This window comes from Portunus trituberculatus, chromosome 47, assembly GCF_017591435.1.
Source record: "Portunus trituberculatus isolate SZX2019 chromosome 47, ASM1759143v1, whole genome shotgun sequence".
Taxonomy (NCBI): Eukaryota; Metazoa; Arthropoda; class Malacostraca; order Decapoda; family Portunidae; genus Portunus; species Portunus trituberculatus.
This window is the reverse complement of record NC_059301.1, coordinates 14032254-14050443: the sequence shown is the minus strand read 5'-3', so window position 1 is coordinate 14050443 and position 18190 is coordinate 14032254. Positions and strand designations below refer to the sequence as shown.

At 44.4% G+C, this 18190-nt stretch overlaps 1 protein-coding gene across 2 annotated transcripts in view; it reads left to right on the top strand.

The window, feature by feature from the left end:
- The window catches only part of LOC123498044 (putative neural-cadherin 2), a 54258-nt gene that overhangs the window by 29279 nt on the left and 6789 nt on the right, over positions 1-18190 (top strand). For both annotated transcript variants that reach the window (XM_045245122.1, XM_045245123.1), the window contains exons 2-13: positions 5983-6111; positions 9942-10057; positions 12306-12470; positions 12981-13130; positions 13929-14787; positions 15027-15260; positions 15381-15556; positions 15716-15862; positions 16072-16248; positions 16957-17356; positions 17577-17779; positions 18072-18190. The exon at positions 18072-18190 is cut by the window's right edge and continues 45 nt beyond it. In XM_045245122.1, coding sequence (XP_045101057.1) covers positions 5983-6111; positions 9942-10057; positions 12306-12470; positions 12981-13130; positions 13929-14787; positions 15027-15260; positions 15381-15556; positions 15716-15862; positions 16072-16248; positions 16957-17356; positions 17577-17779; positions 18072-18190 — 2875 coding nt within the window. The remainder of the gene's footprint in view (positions 1-5982; positions 6112-9941; positions 10058-12305; positions 12471-12980; positions 13131-13928; positions 14788-15026; positions 15261-15380; positions 15557-15715; positions 15863-16071; positions 16249-16956; positions 17357-17576; positions 17780-18071) is intronic.

The window sequence follows — 18190 nt, the reverse complement described above, 5'->3', positions numbered from 1 at the left end:
GCGGCATCAAGGAGAGGAAATGGACTTGGCTGCTGGGAACGTATAGGAGGAAGAGAATGAAAACGACCCAGATCAAACTGCGGTCGACGGAATCAAGGCGCTGCGAGGGAAGGCGCTGAGAGGGTGGCTGGTAGAAGGCGAGAGGTAGTACGAGTACATGTAGAGAAGTGGGAGTGTTTTGCTAGAGCGTGCTTGGGTTGTGTTTGTGATATGATGTCACTTCTGTTATGTGATGATTTTATGGTCAGTATCTGTTTCCCTATCTATCTATCTACATGCCTATCTATATCTATCATTCTGTCTAGCCATCTGTCTATCCGTTTATCTTTTTTATGTATGAGGACAAATTAGGCAAAGAAAAACATAAAACGAAAAAAAAGACCCGCTATGTTGCCAATCTCCTTGCAGATCCGAGAGAGTTAGCTATAAAAGGGATAAATGTCTTGAAATCTATCTATCTATCTATCTATCTATCTGTCTATCTATCTATCTATCTATCTATCTATCTATCTCTGTCTACCTACTTACTTCCCTATATTTATCTTCATTGGAGCGCCACACTTATGTACAGTTGCATTAGGAAGTGACGTCATATGGCACACATTGGACAAAATATTAGTATTGACCAAACAACAACCTCCATCCATCACGTGCCCACCTCTTAACCTCTACTGTATGGAGCGCTTAATGTAAGGCAATTACTGACCCAATATATCACTTTATATTCCATTTTTAAACATGAAATTTGCTAGAGTTGATGGTGCCACTTCTTTTTCTTCTTCTTCTCCATGCGACCATAATCCAACTGTATTGCAGTGTCAGCCGCTCGATTTATCCTTTTCCATCTGTTTCTATCCATTGCATCATCTTGAACGTGCAGTTTATTCATGTCACTCCTTGTTACGTCTCTCCATCTTATTCTTTGTCTCCCAACACTCCTTCTCCCCCTAACCTCAGCCATCATTGCCTTCTTCACTGTTTTTATGCTGTCACTTCTTTAGGACCAATTTTATAGCACAGCGTTATGCAACAAATCATCGTATATTAATTTTGTCATCGTACATTACCTAATCAAGTTTAAAGTCGCTACACAGGGTGGGTTGTTTCTCATTCCATGGTCGTTTTTCCGGCGTAGAAACCAATTACCAATAAATCTCCGTGATATTTATTTTATGTCTCCAGAAAAAAAAGAAGAAAGGTTGTAGTTTCAAGGAGTTATTTTCCAAGATGTTGTATCCCTGGAGTTAAGTTTGAGGCTGAAATTGTGCCAGTAAATCAAGGCGAGGTGTATCTAACGACCACCGCGAGAAGAGGAAAAAGGCTGGCACTGTACTTGGTCATCTCCTGGCGAAGAGAAAACACAGGATACATGTCCCATAACCCCTTCAGTACCGGGACACATATTCACCACGAGTTTGGGTACGATTAGACGACTTAATTTACATTCAGAAAGATTTATGGAAGTCAGAAGATTAATTGCCAGAGTCTTCACTTTTTTAATCCTTCACGTAAGTTTCTGAAGGAGTGTAAAATCACTAATTAGTAAGGAGAATGAATATGGAAACGCGTCATGATACTGAACGGGTTAGTGATTCTTTTAGGTATATTTTGACATGTTCTCCAAAGGTATCACCTACTCACCACTTCTATTATGTCCCGGCGTGATCCGACATCTACTTTGATTGATCAGTTATCTACTTAATTTATGTCTTGAATAAGGTGAAAATATCAATTGTAGCAAGTAATTCAAAATGACAGGAGCATTTATTCTTCCCTCATCCCTTGCTTTTCATCCACGGAGTGTCTGTAAAGGCTTCACAAAAACACTGCCTAAATCATAAAGTTTCGCGCCCTCCCCAACAGTGGGTCTCATCAGGCGAAGGCACCAATCTTACGCTGCTCCCTCGATAATTCCTGTAACTTTCTCCCCCAGTAGCAATTTCTGCGGTACTCAAGGGTCCTGCAGATCTGTTCCCCCTTTCAATGAAATACCGCGTCTTTCCCGAACCTCATCTCAGTCTCAACGTGACTCAAGTTATCGGAAACTACAAGTACTCATCTGCCTGGAGCCTCCCGTAATACTTTGTCAGTTATTTACCGCTTCATACTCATTGCAAGGGACGCGGTAGTGTCTCGTATTAAAGCTGTCATTGCTAAGGTGGTGATGGTGTCGTGAGCCTCTCGTGATACTAGCTAAGTTGATAACCGCTTCATACACTGGTGGTTGTCGGTGCAATAATAATTAATGTAGTTTTTCATTAGAGTAAGAGTCCAGAGAGGGTCTGTCAGTTCAGTGTATGTTTTAAAGTGGTCACTCATCCCTAAGTTAGCCCACGCCGATGTACGTAGGTGAGTGCTATGGGTTAGTGGTCTAATTGGTCTAATTCAATCAAGTGTTCAGTACAATCTACATTTAACCTCCATTTCATCACTGTTCAATCCATGGCCAGGCCGCCTCTTCTGCTTCCCAACTCTCCCTCACCAGTCCTCATCTATTAACATTCAGAACGCTATTGAAAAACATTTGTTTGCATGTACAGTATACGTAAGGAAATAATGAGTAAGAAATTTTAAAGTTACATCTTAGTGACTGTAGTATAAAAAGGGGAGATCTGATTATGAGGGAAAAAACTGAAACTATTTGGAAATTAACTAGTTTAAAGCAAAGCGTAGAAATTCAGCATTTGAAAAAAAAACACTTGCATAAAACGGATGAGGAATTTAATGGAAATGTGTGAATATTATTGTATTCCGTTTTCATTGCAATTAAAATGGGTGGAGTGCTTCAACACACCATTATCCATCCGTGGGGACGCACCTACGCACACACACACACACACACACACACACACACACACACACACACACACACACACACACACACACACACACACACACACACACACACACACACACACACACACACACACACACACGGATAGACGGGTAGATGGATAGATGTTTCATTGACCATTATCTACCCACCCACACACACAGATACACACAAACAAACCCACGCACGCACACAAGCACCAAAACAATCACGATTTTATTACATTTGTGAAGCTTAATGTTTGCGTACATTATGATGAAATTTAAAAGTCGACCCACCGAGGTATTCCCTTCACCGGCGGCACCAGCGCTGCATAAAGGGGTGGTGGGATGCAAGCACACTGGCAGGCGCTGGATGGCGTCCCCTTCTGTTGTCCACGGGGATTACATGTGATTTTAGACCATTTTAGCTGGAATTAGTTGAAGTATGCTACTGTTAAAACATTCTTACAAAGTATATAGAAAACAAATTTTGTGCATTAGTGTAGTATTTGATTCGTGCAACATCTCTCTCTCTCTCTTGGAACTGTACAGGGACTGCCATTCTAAGTGGGGCTTTATTTTCTTACACTTTCTGTTGCCCTTGGTCAACTTTCCCCTATCAAATGAAAAATTTCTGAAAAAAATTAAGTTTGTAGTTGAGAAGAAACAAGAAGAGTATGATTGATTACATTTCCATTAGTGTGTGAAAACTATCTTGACAAGATACATTGACCAAAAAACCCAAGTTTATTTAGAAAATCCCTTCTGTGCTATTCAAGTGGCATAACATGTGAAAATGCTCTTAATTGAAAAGAAAGAAAAATAGTGTATCCTACAACTCGTACACTCTAACATATGGGGAAAATGTTCTCGTTGTTGAAAAATAAAGAGAATATGACTGACCACACTTCCACCAGCTTAAAGCCGGTACTCTTAAACGCTTTGCTCTCTCGCCATCTCAACTTACCAAAGGCTTTAGCTGAAAATGTTCATGTTTTTATGATTTTTTTTATGGTTTTGTTGATGGACTGGCAAGATTTCTGGATTAAGTTTATGAGACACTGTCTTGAAAACCCGGTTAGTCGTGTTTGTGGCCTTGAAAACTGTCGCGATGAGAAAGCAAGGCGTTTCTGAATACGGACGTAAAGGAGAGAGAGAAAAAAAAAAGAGAAAAAAGAAAAGAACCGGACAAGACACACTCCAACCCGAGGGAATGGAAATGCACCTGAGACCAAGAACAAAACGTTGGAAAGAAAGAAAACGAAAACGAAAGAAAAAAGTCGATGAAGTAAAACGGGAGAAGATGATGATGCACTGCAATTTCACAGTATAGAAAAATGCAGAGACACGATGCCCGCAACTTGCACGGAAGGTGATGGAGATACGCGGCGCGGCAAGAACAAAGACGTGAGACGAATGTGCAAACAGTTGTGAGGCGAAGGTTGGATGGCGCGAGGGTCGGAGGCTCGGGCCATTCCTCCTCGTTATTGTGATGGATGTTCTCAGCGTGGGAATCGGAGACATACATCATTGGGCGAAATGGTATGCATATAGTATGAGGTGAGGTTTTAAGATAGATAGTCATTGCAATACTACTCCTTTCAATCTCTGTGGTATATTCATTCGGTGGCTCTAGCAATACGTCCTTTCAATCTGTAATATTCATTGAGGTATTTGATGGTTCTAGAAATACTTACCTTTTGAGTAGTAATATTGATAGTGGTCCTTGTAATAATACTCTTTTAAACTTATAATATCCATTGAAGTGCTTAAGCCCTTCAATACTGGGACGCGTTTTTACCTTGAGGTTTGGGTACGATTAGACGATTTTGTTGACATCAGAAAGGGTCTCTGGGGGTCAGAAGATTAATAGCTAGAGTCTTCACTATTATAATCTATACATGAGTTTCTGATGGTATGTAAAATCACGAAATAGTAAACCGGAATGAATATGAAAATGCGTCATGTTACTGAAAAGGTTAATGTTCCTCATAACATAATTCGTTTTTCTGTAATAATCACTTAAGATGTTCACACCATTACATTCTTGAATTGTTTTTAAAAGTGACAATTATAACGACGATCTAGAGGATGCTACTGACTCACACAACGCTATATCCAAAAGAAAACATAACGCTATATATGTATATGTTTACGTATGTGTATATGTGTGAATATGTGCATGTGAGTGTATGTATCACTCCTTGTTGGCTCAGTAGCAAAGTCCTGGAATAGCGGAGAGTTGCGAGGTGTTCGAGTCTTCTTATCGATATAAACTAAAGGCATGATAATTATTATTTTGTGATCTATAATTTTCATTTTGTGAGTGGGATGATGGCTTAACACACACACACACACACTCTCTCTCTCTCTCTCTCTCTCTCTCTCTCTCTCTCTCTCTCTCTCTCTCTCTCGGTATTGTTGATATCAATCCTTAATTAACTGCAGCGAGTGTTGTGGCTAAACTGCTTGGGCTCAACACCAGTTTAATACTCCCCCTTCCTCCCTCACACCGCCCTCCCTTACCTCCAATAAACACAATATTTGTAATCATATTTGGAAGCGCCATCTGTCTGCCCAAACAACAAATCCATTTATTATTTGGAATTTACGAGTGTTTATCTTGGTTTGATGGTACTGGCGTGATAACTCATCAATATTAGTGCTTCTAAACAATTTGATCTTTCACCAGGGCCATATTTGGTTTTGGGGGTTCTCATGTGCATTTTTCTACATTGACGAGGCAGTGTTCGTTAAAGTATTCTCTCCGTCATGAAAATATCCTCGAAAACTCCAAAGAAATTGTTGCTTGCTTGAAGTAGTCTTGATAGAATGCCAAAACTTATAACGAGTTCTTGAGTGGATGGGTGTTAGCGAGTGGGTGGATGGGTGTCACTGAGAGGATGAGTTGATGGGAGGTGGGTATGTGGATGGAGGACGAATGGATGTACGTTATATTGACACTGGTGGATTCACATGCCCCGCACACTAAACCTGTAATCAAGACGCCTGACTCCAGAGACACATTGGGGAGATTTGAGTATCAAGTCTCCTGCGGCCGAAACATCCCTACACCTTCTTGGAGAGAGAGAACAACCTGAGATCTTTTGCCTATTCTTAATTGTCTGTTATTGTTATCACTCATCCCATCCTTTCTTTCTTTCTCAGCCACTCGCCTCCTCCCCGGCGGCAGCGCATCTCCCCTGCACTTCTCCTCGTCCCGATATTGTGCCACGCTGCCGGAGGACCTCACGCTGGGGGCCGCTGTGCTCACCGTGGCAGCCTCGCACGACCACGGTAAGCTGGGAGACTGCTGCCTGACACTAAGCTTATAGGTAACGTGTGGCGTGTTGCTTTATGTTGGTTTGTTCCGGCTTTTGTTGTTGCTGTTGTTATTACTGCTTGTAATAGTAATATAAGTAACTGTAGTGGTGATAGCTGTAGCAGTAGCAGTATCTATGCATTCTTTTATTTAACTGTCTATCTATTTATCTAGCTATCATCAATCAATCATTCAATCTATCCATTGATCTGTCCGTCTATCTCTAAAAAAAATCATCCATCTCTCTACCTATCTATCTATTTTCACAGGACTTGATTTCTCTTTTTCTCTCCTTTTTCCTCCCTTCAGCTGAACCTGCCGCCTTTCCGTTCCCACACTTGGCCAATACACACAGCTTATTCCTCCTCCACCCGACACCAGCGCAGATAAAATGTGGAAGATGCAATCACTCGCTGTCCACCACGCAGCCTTAAAAAACAGGATACAGCACCAGTGTCTCGCTTCGTCTCTAGTCTGTACCTCTTTTGCAACACACACATACACACACACACACACACACACACACACACACACACACACACACACACACACACACACACACACACACACACACACACACACACACACACACACACACACACACACACACACACACACACACACACACACACACACACACACACACACACACACACACACACACACACACACACACACCTCAATTATTACCCTTAAGAGCTAGGATATCCATGCAAAACCTTACCTGAAAATCTTACTTTACATCGATAAGATTTAAGTCGCAGTAGTGCTTTCATTTCGAGTCCACGAGCGCCGCAAAGGTCACGAAAATAAAGGAAAACGTTAGAGAGTTGTTGCGTGAATGCATTTTGATACCGGCGAGGGATGGAGAGAGAGAGGGAGGGAAGGAGAGGAGGGAGAGAGACAAGTGAAGAGGCACAAACCGAACAGAATATTGACTCAGAGAATATACACGTGTCTAGTCTCTCTCTCTCTCTCTCTCTCTCTCTCTCTCTCTCTCTCTCTCTCTCTCTCTCTCTCTCTCTCTCTCTCTCTCTCTCTCTCTCTCTCTCTCTCTCTCTCTCTCTCTCTCTCTCTCTCTCTCTCTCTCTCTCTCTCTCTCTCTCTCTTGCACCACACAACACGTATTAGCACAGAGTAAAAGAGTTCACATATTTACTACAATGTGTCACGGTATCTCGCCACATCCGGCATACACGATAATTGGATATTTCGTGTTTGTGTTTGGCTCAAATTTCTAAATCCAGCTTTCAACAACAAGACCCACGAGATGTAGCGCGGCCAGTGGTGTTTGGTAGAAGAGATATTGTGTTCCAGTTACAGTGTTGGCTTTTCCTTCCGCGAAAATGTTAGTTTTGTGTGGTGATTCTGCTGAGTGAAGGGAAAAAAATTGCCGTTGTACAAGTTTTCCCCTCATGTCACCCTTTCCAGTGCGACGTTGCTTATTTGTAGCTGTGATTTATGTTTTGTTGTATTATGTCCGCGTTGCACCGGTTTGTTTCGTTATATATTAGCTCAGTGACACAACATGCTTTCTCTCTCTCTCTCTCTCTCTCTCTCTCTCTCTCTCTCTCTCTCTCTCTCTCTCTCTCTCTCTCTCTCTCTCTCTCTCTCTCTCTCTCTCTCTCTCTCTCTCTCTCTCTCTCTCTCTCTCTCTCTCTCTATCTATCTATCTATCTATATATATATATATATATATATATATATATATATATATATATATATATATATATATATATATATATATATATATATATATATATATATATTTATCTATCAATCTTTTAAATATATATCTATCTATCTCTGCAGTATTCTATAACTTTTCTTTTCATAATTCATACTACATTTCTTATCTCCTTCTCTAGTCGTGCCTCGTCTTCATTTACAATAATGGCAAGTATAGCCATTTCCGACTTCTATATCTCCTTGTTCTCCTTCCTTCCCCATAATCTAGAGCTATTACTCAAATATTTTCATCTCTCTCGATACACTCGCGTCACTGCCTCACCTTCCCTCTGAGATACAAGGGACATACGTCTCTCCAAGCCTTAATTCATGAATACCCTGGTTCCCTCAGTAAAACCTCCACATTTTGCCTCCAGCGGACGTATCCTAGATTCCGACTGCGTTCACTGCACCCTTCCAAACCACTGACAGGAACAGGGCAGGGTCAGTGAATGCAGCGTTTTTGCGAGGGACAACGCAGCGCCAATTTGTCGTTGTTAAAAGTCTATCAAGTGTCGGTGGTTGGAGCGCCCTCGGCCCGGCACCTCCGCTTTATACAGTATCCAAACGGTGCCTCCTATGTGGGGAGAAGAGTGATGGAGAGAGAGAGGTCCAGAGCAAGAGGAAAGGAAAGATGAGGACAAGGGTGGAGGTGGACGGGCTACATTGGGGAAGACTTGAGGGAAAGGCAATTGTCGGACAATGATGAAGGCGAGTTGTGAAACATCGACTCGTATAGACATGTGGAAAGATGTACAGCGGAAGGTGATCAACATTACTTCCCAACACCACATGGAGACAAACTGGAACGACCCAACTATCTACCTGTAGGAGAGAAGTGGTTAGCTACTATTTCACAAAACGTTAAGATGAACATAAAAAAAATACACTTGAAAAGGAATAAAAGAATGGCTAAAACAGTATGGAAGTGCCCGGAGAAAAGAATATGTAAAATAAAATTATTAGAAATACCTGACCGGATATCGAAAACGGAATAGTGAGATGAACAAATACATTTGAGAGTCAGAGGAGATACAAAGGACAGCAATACTTGTATAAGTCTCGCCTTCAGCACTAAACATGACACTAGAAATATGACTAAAGATAAAAGATGATAAAAAAGGAGTAATAGAAGGGAAATGTAATTGTGTGTCTCTTACGTGTATTACAAAATAACAATACAGTATCATTTGTTTCACCAGTGCAAGAAAAAAAAAAAGGACAGAGGGAATAATAGATACGTAGACTCCATCAGTTGAATTGCACTGTCGAAGCTTAAAGGTTTGCAGCGTGGCCAAGGTACACAATTTGCTGCTGCTATTGCTCCCTCGCTATTACTGCACACGCACACGAGAGAAAATAAAAATACATATGAAAAAGAAACAAGGAAGAGAAGCTTTTATATGCATTGATTGGTATATACTCGTACAAGCAAACATCCCTGTGAGTGCTTTTTATTATTTACTTTGATGCATTATGAGAGAGTATTGAATAGTGTGATGGTGATTAATATGTAGTATGCATAGGGTACAGTGATGAAAGAAAGTATCATCACTCTTAATGTCAATGGTGTCTATGTGTGTGTGTGTGTGTGTGTGTGTGTGTGTGTGTGTGTGTGTGTGTGTGTGTGTGTGTGTGTGTGTGTGTGTGTGTGTGTGTGTGTGTGTGTGTGTGTGTGTGCAACCAAACCTAGTGTAACCTCACTTAACCCCACTAGTACTGGGACGCATTTTTACCAGTAGTTTTGAGTGTGATTAAACGATTATATTAACAATAGGAATGGTCTATGGAGGTCAGGAGATTAATTGCCACAGTGTTCACTTTTCTAATTCCCACATAAATTTCTGAAGCTGTATAAAATCACCTAATAGTAAGCAGAATGAATATGGAAACGTGTCATGGTACTGAAGAGGGTAACCTGACCCAACCAAACCCAACGTAACATAACCTACCTACCTAACCAAATCTAACTTAACCGAACTTACCCAAGCAAAACGAAGCATACCTAAATCTAACCAACCCTAACTGAACTGAACCTCACTTAACCTAACCTTACTCTTCTTATCTATCTCATCAGGAGCGGAGGTGAGGTACAGCATCGCAGCTGGCAACAGTGACGGCCTCTTCAGCATGGACGAGCGCTCGGGAACTCTCAGCCTGGCAGCCTCTCTGGACTACGAGCTAAGCCGCAGGGTGAGGAAGACTTTAGCGTATCTGCCTTCCTTTGCTAATCCAGTCTCTCACATTATATGTTTGTTGTTTTTTTTCTTTCTTCTGTTCATCCCGTTCTCCTCTTGCTGGTTCTTCTTTTTCCTCTCCTTTTCTTTTCATTTTCTCATTGTAGTCGTTGTCATTATATACATCATCATCATTATTATTATTATTATTATTATTATTATTATTATTATTATTATTATTATTATTATTATTATTATTATTATTATTATTATTATTATTATTATTATTATTATTATTATTATTACTATCATCATTGTGTTTTCTATTCTTCGCTTTCAACTCGTTTTCGTCCTCGTCCATCTCATCATTCATTTCCTCCTCCTCCTTCTCCTCCTTCTTCTCCTTCTCCTTCTGCTTCTGCTTCTCCTTCTCTTCCTTCTCCTCCTCCTCCTTCTCCTGTTCCTTTTCCTCTTCCTCTTCCTCCTTCTCTTCTTCTCTTCCTCTTCTTCTCCTCCTCCTCTTTTTCCTCCTCCTCCTCCTCCTCCTCCTCCTCCTCCTCCTCCTTCTCTTCGTTCTTCTTCTCCTCCTTCTCCTCCTCCTCTTCCTCCTCCTCCTCTTATGCTATTCTATTTCTCTCACTGTATATGAGGTAATATGAGTTTTCCTCAAACAATCTCGTGAGAATCAACAGATGCTGTCTTCTTTTGTATTTCTTTGTGTTCCTTCGTGGTCCTCTTTCTCCTACTCCTCTTCTTTCTCTTTCCCAATATACTCCTCTTATTTCTGTAAAATTTCCATGCATTATATATTTTTTTTTCATACCGTGCAGTCTTTTCTTCCTCTCCTGCCAGAGCCAGCAGTTGTAAATTTACGGAGCGGTGGGTGGAAGGAGCCGTCGTCTTTATTGTATTGTGGCTCTCACTTTGTATTGTTTGTTGTGAAAGGCTTCATTAGAGATGCTGTTTATGCTGCTTTTCTCGTCCTGGGTGTCCATTTTTCTATCTAATCGCCGTCTTTTTTTCTTGGAGTTATTTATTTTCCCCTCAGCATCAGGAAATCCAAACACTTCCACATACCCAAAAGAGTGAGAGTCTATGTAACTATCCTTTCACAGACCACTACTCACACAAATAAAAATCATCTGTTAAATTTTGCGGTAACAGATTCTCAGCTTAGTGTAGGCTCATGTTCTGAAGTGCCTTGGTATCTCAAAGGCCACAGAGAGAGTCAGATTATCATGGGGTATATTTTCCTATTGATGATGGGAAATTATTGTCAGCCTTTCACTTGATGTATGAAAGCACGTCTAAAAACTCTCCAGTAACTTCAACCACAGTATCTTAAAAATTATCAAGATCAAACTGAAAAGCTTCCACGTCGCTTCACTCGTCACCTTTGAGAACCAACATTGATATTCTTTCGCAACAGTAACATTGAATCGAGGACGTATGATCATGGTGTTAGAGTTGGTGATATTCCTGGTGGGCGGATACCTCGGGGCGCTGGTGATGCAGAGGTTCTCGGCAGACCTCCCAGTGCTGCCCGATCCCACTGCCATCGCCATCAGGATCAAGGAGTTCTTCACTCTCTCCGTGGATGAGTTGAGACATAAGTATGGGGGAGTCAGACGGCACCGTTAGGTCTAGCTGAACCACCTTCCCTAGTTAAGCTATTTACTCCGCACTGTTGTTCTTCTTATTTCAGCTTTTTTTCTCTCAGAAGTCAAATAGTTAGTTTATTTCTATGATGTCTTCGCGTGTTGTGAAAAGCGTTGTGGTGGTCATAAAGGCGCGGAGGAAGGCGCGTGAGGAACTGAGGGTCAAGAAACGTGATTCACGGCTGCGGGTTACTGGCAGGACAAGAAATACGGCTCGCATTCGTCTGAGTTTACGTCTGTGGTTCTTTTCTTCGTATTTTCTGCACGGTTTTGGTGTATACGGTCACGGTCGATATTCTGTAAACTTGTCACTCTCTTTTCCACTAACTCAAACGTTTTCATCAATCTCAGATCCTCTGGTCTGCTGACAATTTGTTCAAAATTTAACTCATTCATTCTTAATAGACTGAGAAAAACGTGATCAATAATGCAGGACGGGTTTCTAGCTTCAGCTAATATTCATTTATTTATAGAGTTACTGTTCCCTTCCTTTTTCTTAACCATACACAGAAAATAATGGTCTATCAGCTTTATTTTATCGTGAATTTTAAAACACAGTCTCCTTCGTACCATCGCTCCTGAGACTGTACTCTTCATCCTTCACAGCACGAGCTGGTGGTGGCTGCCGAAGGTGTGAACGCGGCAGCTCGTGCCCTGATAATGGTTCAGGTGACAGACGTGAACGACAACCCACCGGTATTCCTGCAGCCAGAGCAGCGCCTTACAGTTGTCGAGGAGGACGATAGAGATCTCCCAGCCACCATTACTAGGGTGAGGCCTTGCACAAGGGCAGGAAATGAGGCAGAACAGGAGGGGGAAAGATGAGTCTTGCTAACTCTTGTCTTTACTAGAACTAATCTTCTTTTATAGTACTAATCTTCTCCCTTTCCCTCACGATCTCTCTCTTTCTGTCTAATGCATTTCATCCTTTTTTTTTTTTTTTTTACTTACCCAACAGATCAAGGGAGTTAGAACTGGCAGGACAGGACCGGAAAGAAATAAAATGGTTTTTGCTAACCCGTGTTTACTACAGTTATTTTTCCCTTTTCCTCACGGCTTCTCTTCCTGTCTATTGTACTTACTCCCTTTTTGATACATTTCTAGCAGATCTAAAGACTTAAAACTGACCTAAAAACACATAACACGCAATCAAGACCAGATTATTCGATTCTAAAACAATTGTTCTTACTTTTTATGCTTAATTCTCATCCTACTATTGCCAGTTGTTTGAGTCATGACTGGCAGTACTGCCAATAAATGTATGTATCGTATGGGCGGCAGGTTGAGGCAGTGGACGTGGACGAGAGGGATGCAGGGCGGTTGGTATATCGAGTGAGCGGTGACGGGGTGGAACGGGGAGAGGGTGAGGAGGAAGAGGAGGGAGCCTTTTTCACCATCAACGCTCGCACCGGAGACCTGATCCAGCTGCGGGTACGTACAGTGGGTCTTCGCTCGAGATGACGGTCATGTGTAGCATTGAGGCGGGGAGTTTTCTCAAGAGATAGCAGGAGACGAACGATGTGGAGAAAGAAGTGTGTGCAGAAATGAGGCATTGCTAGGAGAGAGAGAGAGAGAGAGAGAGAGAGAGAGAGAGAGAGAGAGCGAAAGCATCATGCACTCTCCTGGATCACAAAACAAGGCTCGAAAAGACAAATAGCTCAGCCACGCTCGGCCGCCACGCCACGCCGGATTCACTCTGCATTATTTGGTCTGGCTGGCTTTGTTTGGTTTTATATTCCGTGGCACACAACATATTACAGTCACACTACGTTAGAATATGGCTCGCTGTTGTCCTTGGGTTACAATGATATACTCTTGCTGCACACACGTTTATTTTTCAGGACCAGTCTTTCCTGTACGTAGCTTTACTTAACTATTTCGATGCCTAAGAATTATTTACTGAACAATTTGCCTCACAAGCTACTTCATAATGTACATAGAACACAGAAGATTATGGAAGCCTCAAGAAGCCGCCAGTCCTGAACGCAGCGATCCCTGTAGTGCATTGGCAAACATTTCTTTTCTAGTCAACCATTCCTCTACATGTAATTCCTATAGGTATGAGTTTATTGAACAATATTACATAGAGATTTTTGTTTCTCATACTTACGTACAACTCTTTAGGCACTTGCTTTAGTACTATTCTCTTATATGTAAAAGGTGGGAAAAGGTAAAATCTTATAATCTTCTGTTGCCTCTCTTGTGTCACTGCTCCTGGCGGCGGTGCAGGCGCTGGACAGAGACCCACCTTACGGGATGAGCATATGGAGGCTGCGAGTGGAGGTGCGTGACGGGAAGTGGCAGGATGAGAGTCAAGAAGGAATACCCGACCTCTCCCATGACTACACTGGCGCTTCAACTCCCAGGCAGGTAAGCTGGGGCCACCGGAACCCAGACCAAGGCCCCGACCACACCAAGAGGACAGCGGCAGCTCTTCACCTGTCAGACAGTAGGTGTACCGGCGGGAGGTGCGTCAGTAACAAGAGAAAGCGTGACATGTCTCAACAGGGCATCAGTAACAGGAAGACTCGAGTGGTTGCAGCTCCGGACGACAAAGACATTCACCATCAGCAGGGCAGCACACGAGCTTTTTGGAAACGTTCTCGTGTTGATAGCGAGTGGTTGGTGACAAACAGTGAGGCAGTGAGGGAGGAAGGCTTCGGTCTGCCTGGTGAGGGGAAACAAAGCCTTACGCTGTGTTCGTCACCTTGTCAACACAATAACACTTCCACCCATCTCGACACTGGAGATTCTGGCAGCACGACAACCTTTATAAGCGGCGGCGATCCGATCACATTAGTCTCAGCTCCAGAGAAACCTCACAGGATACACTCAGACCCTTCAGGACACGGTGTCGGATTGAGAGAGCGTCGTGATGTCTCCAGTCCTTCTTCGAACAGTCAACAAGACGACGGAGGCTGCAGCGTGATGGGCACGTCCCTCCGCGAGATCTCAGCTGGCGATGGGGAGGGTAAGGTGCACGTGGCGGAGACGGTGGTGACGGTGGTGGTCAAGGACATCAATGACAACGCTCCTGTCTTCCCAAACGCCACCATGCTGGGCCAGGTGCAGGAGAACGTCCCAGCTGGTGAGTCGCCACAAATTTGCGTGATCTCTCTTCACGCTTTTCTTGCCCTTCTACTGCCCCATTCCTCATGTGTGTAAACAAGTGTGTGTGTGTGTGTGTGTGTGTGTGTGTGTGTGTGTGTGTGTGTGTGTGTGTGTGTGTGTGTGTGTGTGTGTGTGTGTGTGTGTGTGTGTGTGTGTGTGTGCGTGTGATCAGGGGTCCCATAACGTGAGGGTCATTCATACCGTGGGCGCACGCAGGCTCGGCGGTGGTAGTGGTGTCGGCGTGGGACGCAGATGACGCCACGGACGGCAGCAACGCGCGGCTCACCTACGCCATCGAGAAGAACGTGGTGGACGAGGCCTCAGGCGCCGCTATCTTCAGCGTGGAGCCTGACACGGGCCTGGTGCGGACGGAGCGCTGCTGTCTCGACCGCGAGGCTACTCCCGAGTACCGCTTGCAGGTGGTGGCCGCTGACGGAGGAGGACTCAAGGGTGAGTGTCGATTACATGATTTAAACAATCAGCCACATCAACATTATTGGTGCATTCATGACAGTAACCAGGAGTCAGACAGACAGCCAGATCTTTACCTCTTCCCTTCGCTCCTCCCAGGCACAGGCACGGTGGTGGTGCGCGTGGTGGACCAGAATGACAACCCGCCTCGCCTCGCCCGCCGCAGCTGGGAGGTGGAGGTGCAGGAAACCCCTCGCGCTGCACCGCTCGCTAACACCACCCTGCTGGAGCTGACCGCAGCTGACAAGGACGCTTCCGCGACGCTCCACTACAGGGTGAGTCCATGACGAGGCGGTGAGTAAGACAGGGAAGGCTTGACTATGAGAAGGATGGTTAGATGAAGGAAGGGACCTCGGTGACGAAAAAACATGAATGAAATATAACATTCCATGACGCCTTGAGAATGTATTGTAAGATTTGGATTGTCCTTCCAGGTGGAGCCACGCAGCGGCCTTGGCTGGGATATGTTCGGTGTGCGGTCCTCGGGTTCTTCTGGTCAGTTGTTCGCCCTCAGGAGCCTCGACTACGAGCAAGAGAGTCACCGCCGAGGTTTTAAGTTCCGGGTGCAAGTGACAGACCAGGTGAGGGAGCTTGGTGTACGTCGGGCTGGACGGATAGTGGAAGTGAATTGATGAAACCTTCAGAACTATTTTCCCAGTTTCTTCTCTGATTCAGTACTACATTAAATGTTGATGTTATATCGTTGTCCATGTTATAACTATTCAATCATTCAGTCCTTACTTGCTCCAGACAAGTCCTCTCTTCACTTCGCCGGCCTCTCTCATTTCAGGGTCCACTCGGCTGGGAGGACTTGAGCCACGTGGACTCTGCCTGGGTCACAGTGCGCGTGAAGGACGTGAATGATAACCCTCCGCTTTTCTCCCACCCACACGCCCACGTCAGTGTGAGAGAGGACGCCGTCCGCGGCACGCTGCTGGCAACACTGCCTGCCCATGACCCTGACGCAGTGAGTGTTGAAAGCAGGGAGAGGGAGGGAGGGGAAGAGTTACAGTCACTTGTTACTGGGGCGGATGGTACCCAGGCTAAATGATCCTCAATACAAATTGGCATCAGTACAAATAGGACTTAGGACATTTTGTGCTCGAGACACTTAGTACCAAAACCATGCACGTAATTCGCAAATGTTTGTAAACCCAAACATCTGGACTACAGGCTTCGTGATGGCAGCTTATGGATCAGTAAACACTGATACCATCTACCTATTTAACCACATCCATCCATCATCCAACCACTGACTCGATCCATGCATCCCTCTATAAACACACCCATTGACTTATCATCTATCTAGCCAGCCACCCTTCCACCTACTTATTCACTCTCAAGGGGGAGAAGCCAAACTGTGGAAAAATTTACGCATAAACCAGTGTGCGTGCCATGGCCCGTAGATATATAGATTATTCCCATGCATATATCATTACTACAGAAATATAGTCATAAATACGGACCCAGCTTGACATGTAAAGCTATAGTGTGTGTGTGTGTGTGTGTGTGTGTGTGTGTGTGTGTGTGTGTGTGTGTGTGTGTGTGTGTGTGTGTGTGCGCGCGCGCGCGGCTTGCCCACTCCAACTATTTAGTGATCTCTTTAGCACACTCCCTGATCTAAACAGAGAAATTCCCTATAAAAAAGTGAAATTTGTCTCTCCCGGTGCGGCAGGGCGGGCAGCAGAGTGTGCAATACAGTTTGGAAGGAGGTTGGGATGCTCTGGACGTGGATGCTTACGGCAATGTAACGTTGCGGCGGCAGCTGGACCGCGAGGCTCCGGGAGGCGACGTTAGCGAGGCCTTGATCGTGGCGGTGGACGGCGGCCACCCGCCACGCTCGGCCACAGCCACGCTCACCATCTCTGTGGAGGACGTTAACGACTGTCCACCAGCGATCCTGCCACCCACACTCCTACACGTGACGGAGGGCAGCCCACCTTCTCTCCTGGGTGTCCTCAAGGCGACAGATCCTGACGTGTGGGCGCTGGGGCACGGCCCGCCCTTCACAGTCTCCCTGGCACCCACAAACCCTTCCCACATCCTGTCTCTCATCAATCTTAAGTTTGACCCTCGTGAGTAGTGCCCGTCTGACTCTTTTCAAAGCTATAGGTTTCTTTAGCTATGAGAGGGTTGTGCAATGGTACTCAACTAAGTCTTCATGCATGTTTCGCTGCCATGCCCTTGTGTAGTGTCTCCATACCAGTTACCTTCCCAATCAGTCAACGCCTCATTTGAGTATCAGACTTTACTCTCATATATGCTATGCACACCTTGATGTCTCTTGGCTGGCAGGCCTGGACAGCGGGCGCGGCGGAGCGGAGCTGTGGACGGCAGGCGCTGTGGACAGGGAGCAACACCGTCAGCTGAGTGTGGCGGTGCAGGTGTCTGACGCTCAGGGCCTGTCCGCCACCCACCACCTCACCGTGTTGGTGGACGACCTCAACGACAACCCCATGAAGCCCGCAACCAAGGCCGTCTACCTGTGGAAGACCCAGGTGAGACCTGTGTTAGCTGGAGAAACTGACATAAGAAAACTCAGGTAAGAATGGCGTTAGCAGAAGAAAATAAAACATTAGATACCGCAAAAGTAAGGGAATTTTGGAAAAAAAAATAATAAACATGTATCAGATATGGTTGGTTACACAAAAGTTAAAACTGTTCACTCTAGAATACTTTGCGGGTTGTTTGAGCTGTGATACAAAATGACTGCAACGTTTGAGCTGAGCACAGAGTGATTCCATTTCTGGTCTCGACTGTAACAAATGTGTGACATCTTGTGCTCGCCAGGGAGGAGGATCTGACGCTCCACTTGGCCGAGTGTTTGTCGAGGATCCTGACGATTGGGACCTGGAAGACAAGGAGTTCGAGTGGGCGGGTCCTCCACATCCACTCTTCACCCTCCAGCC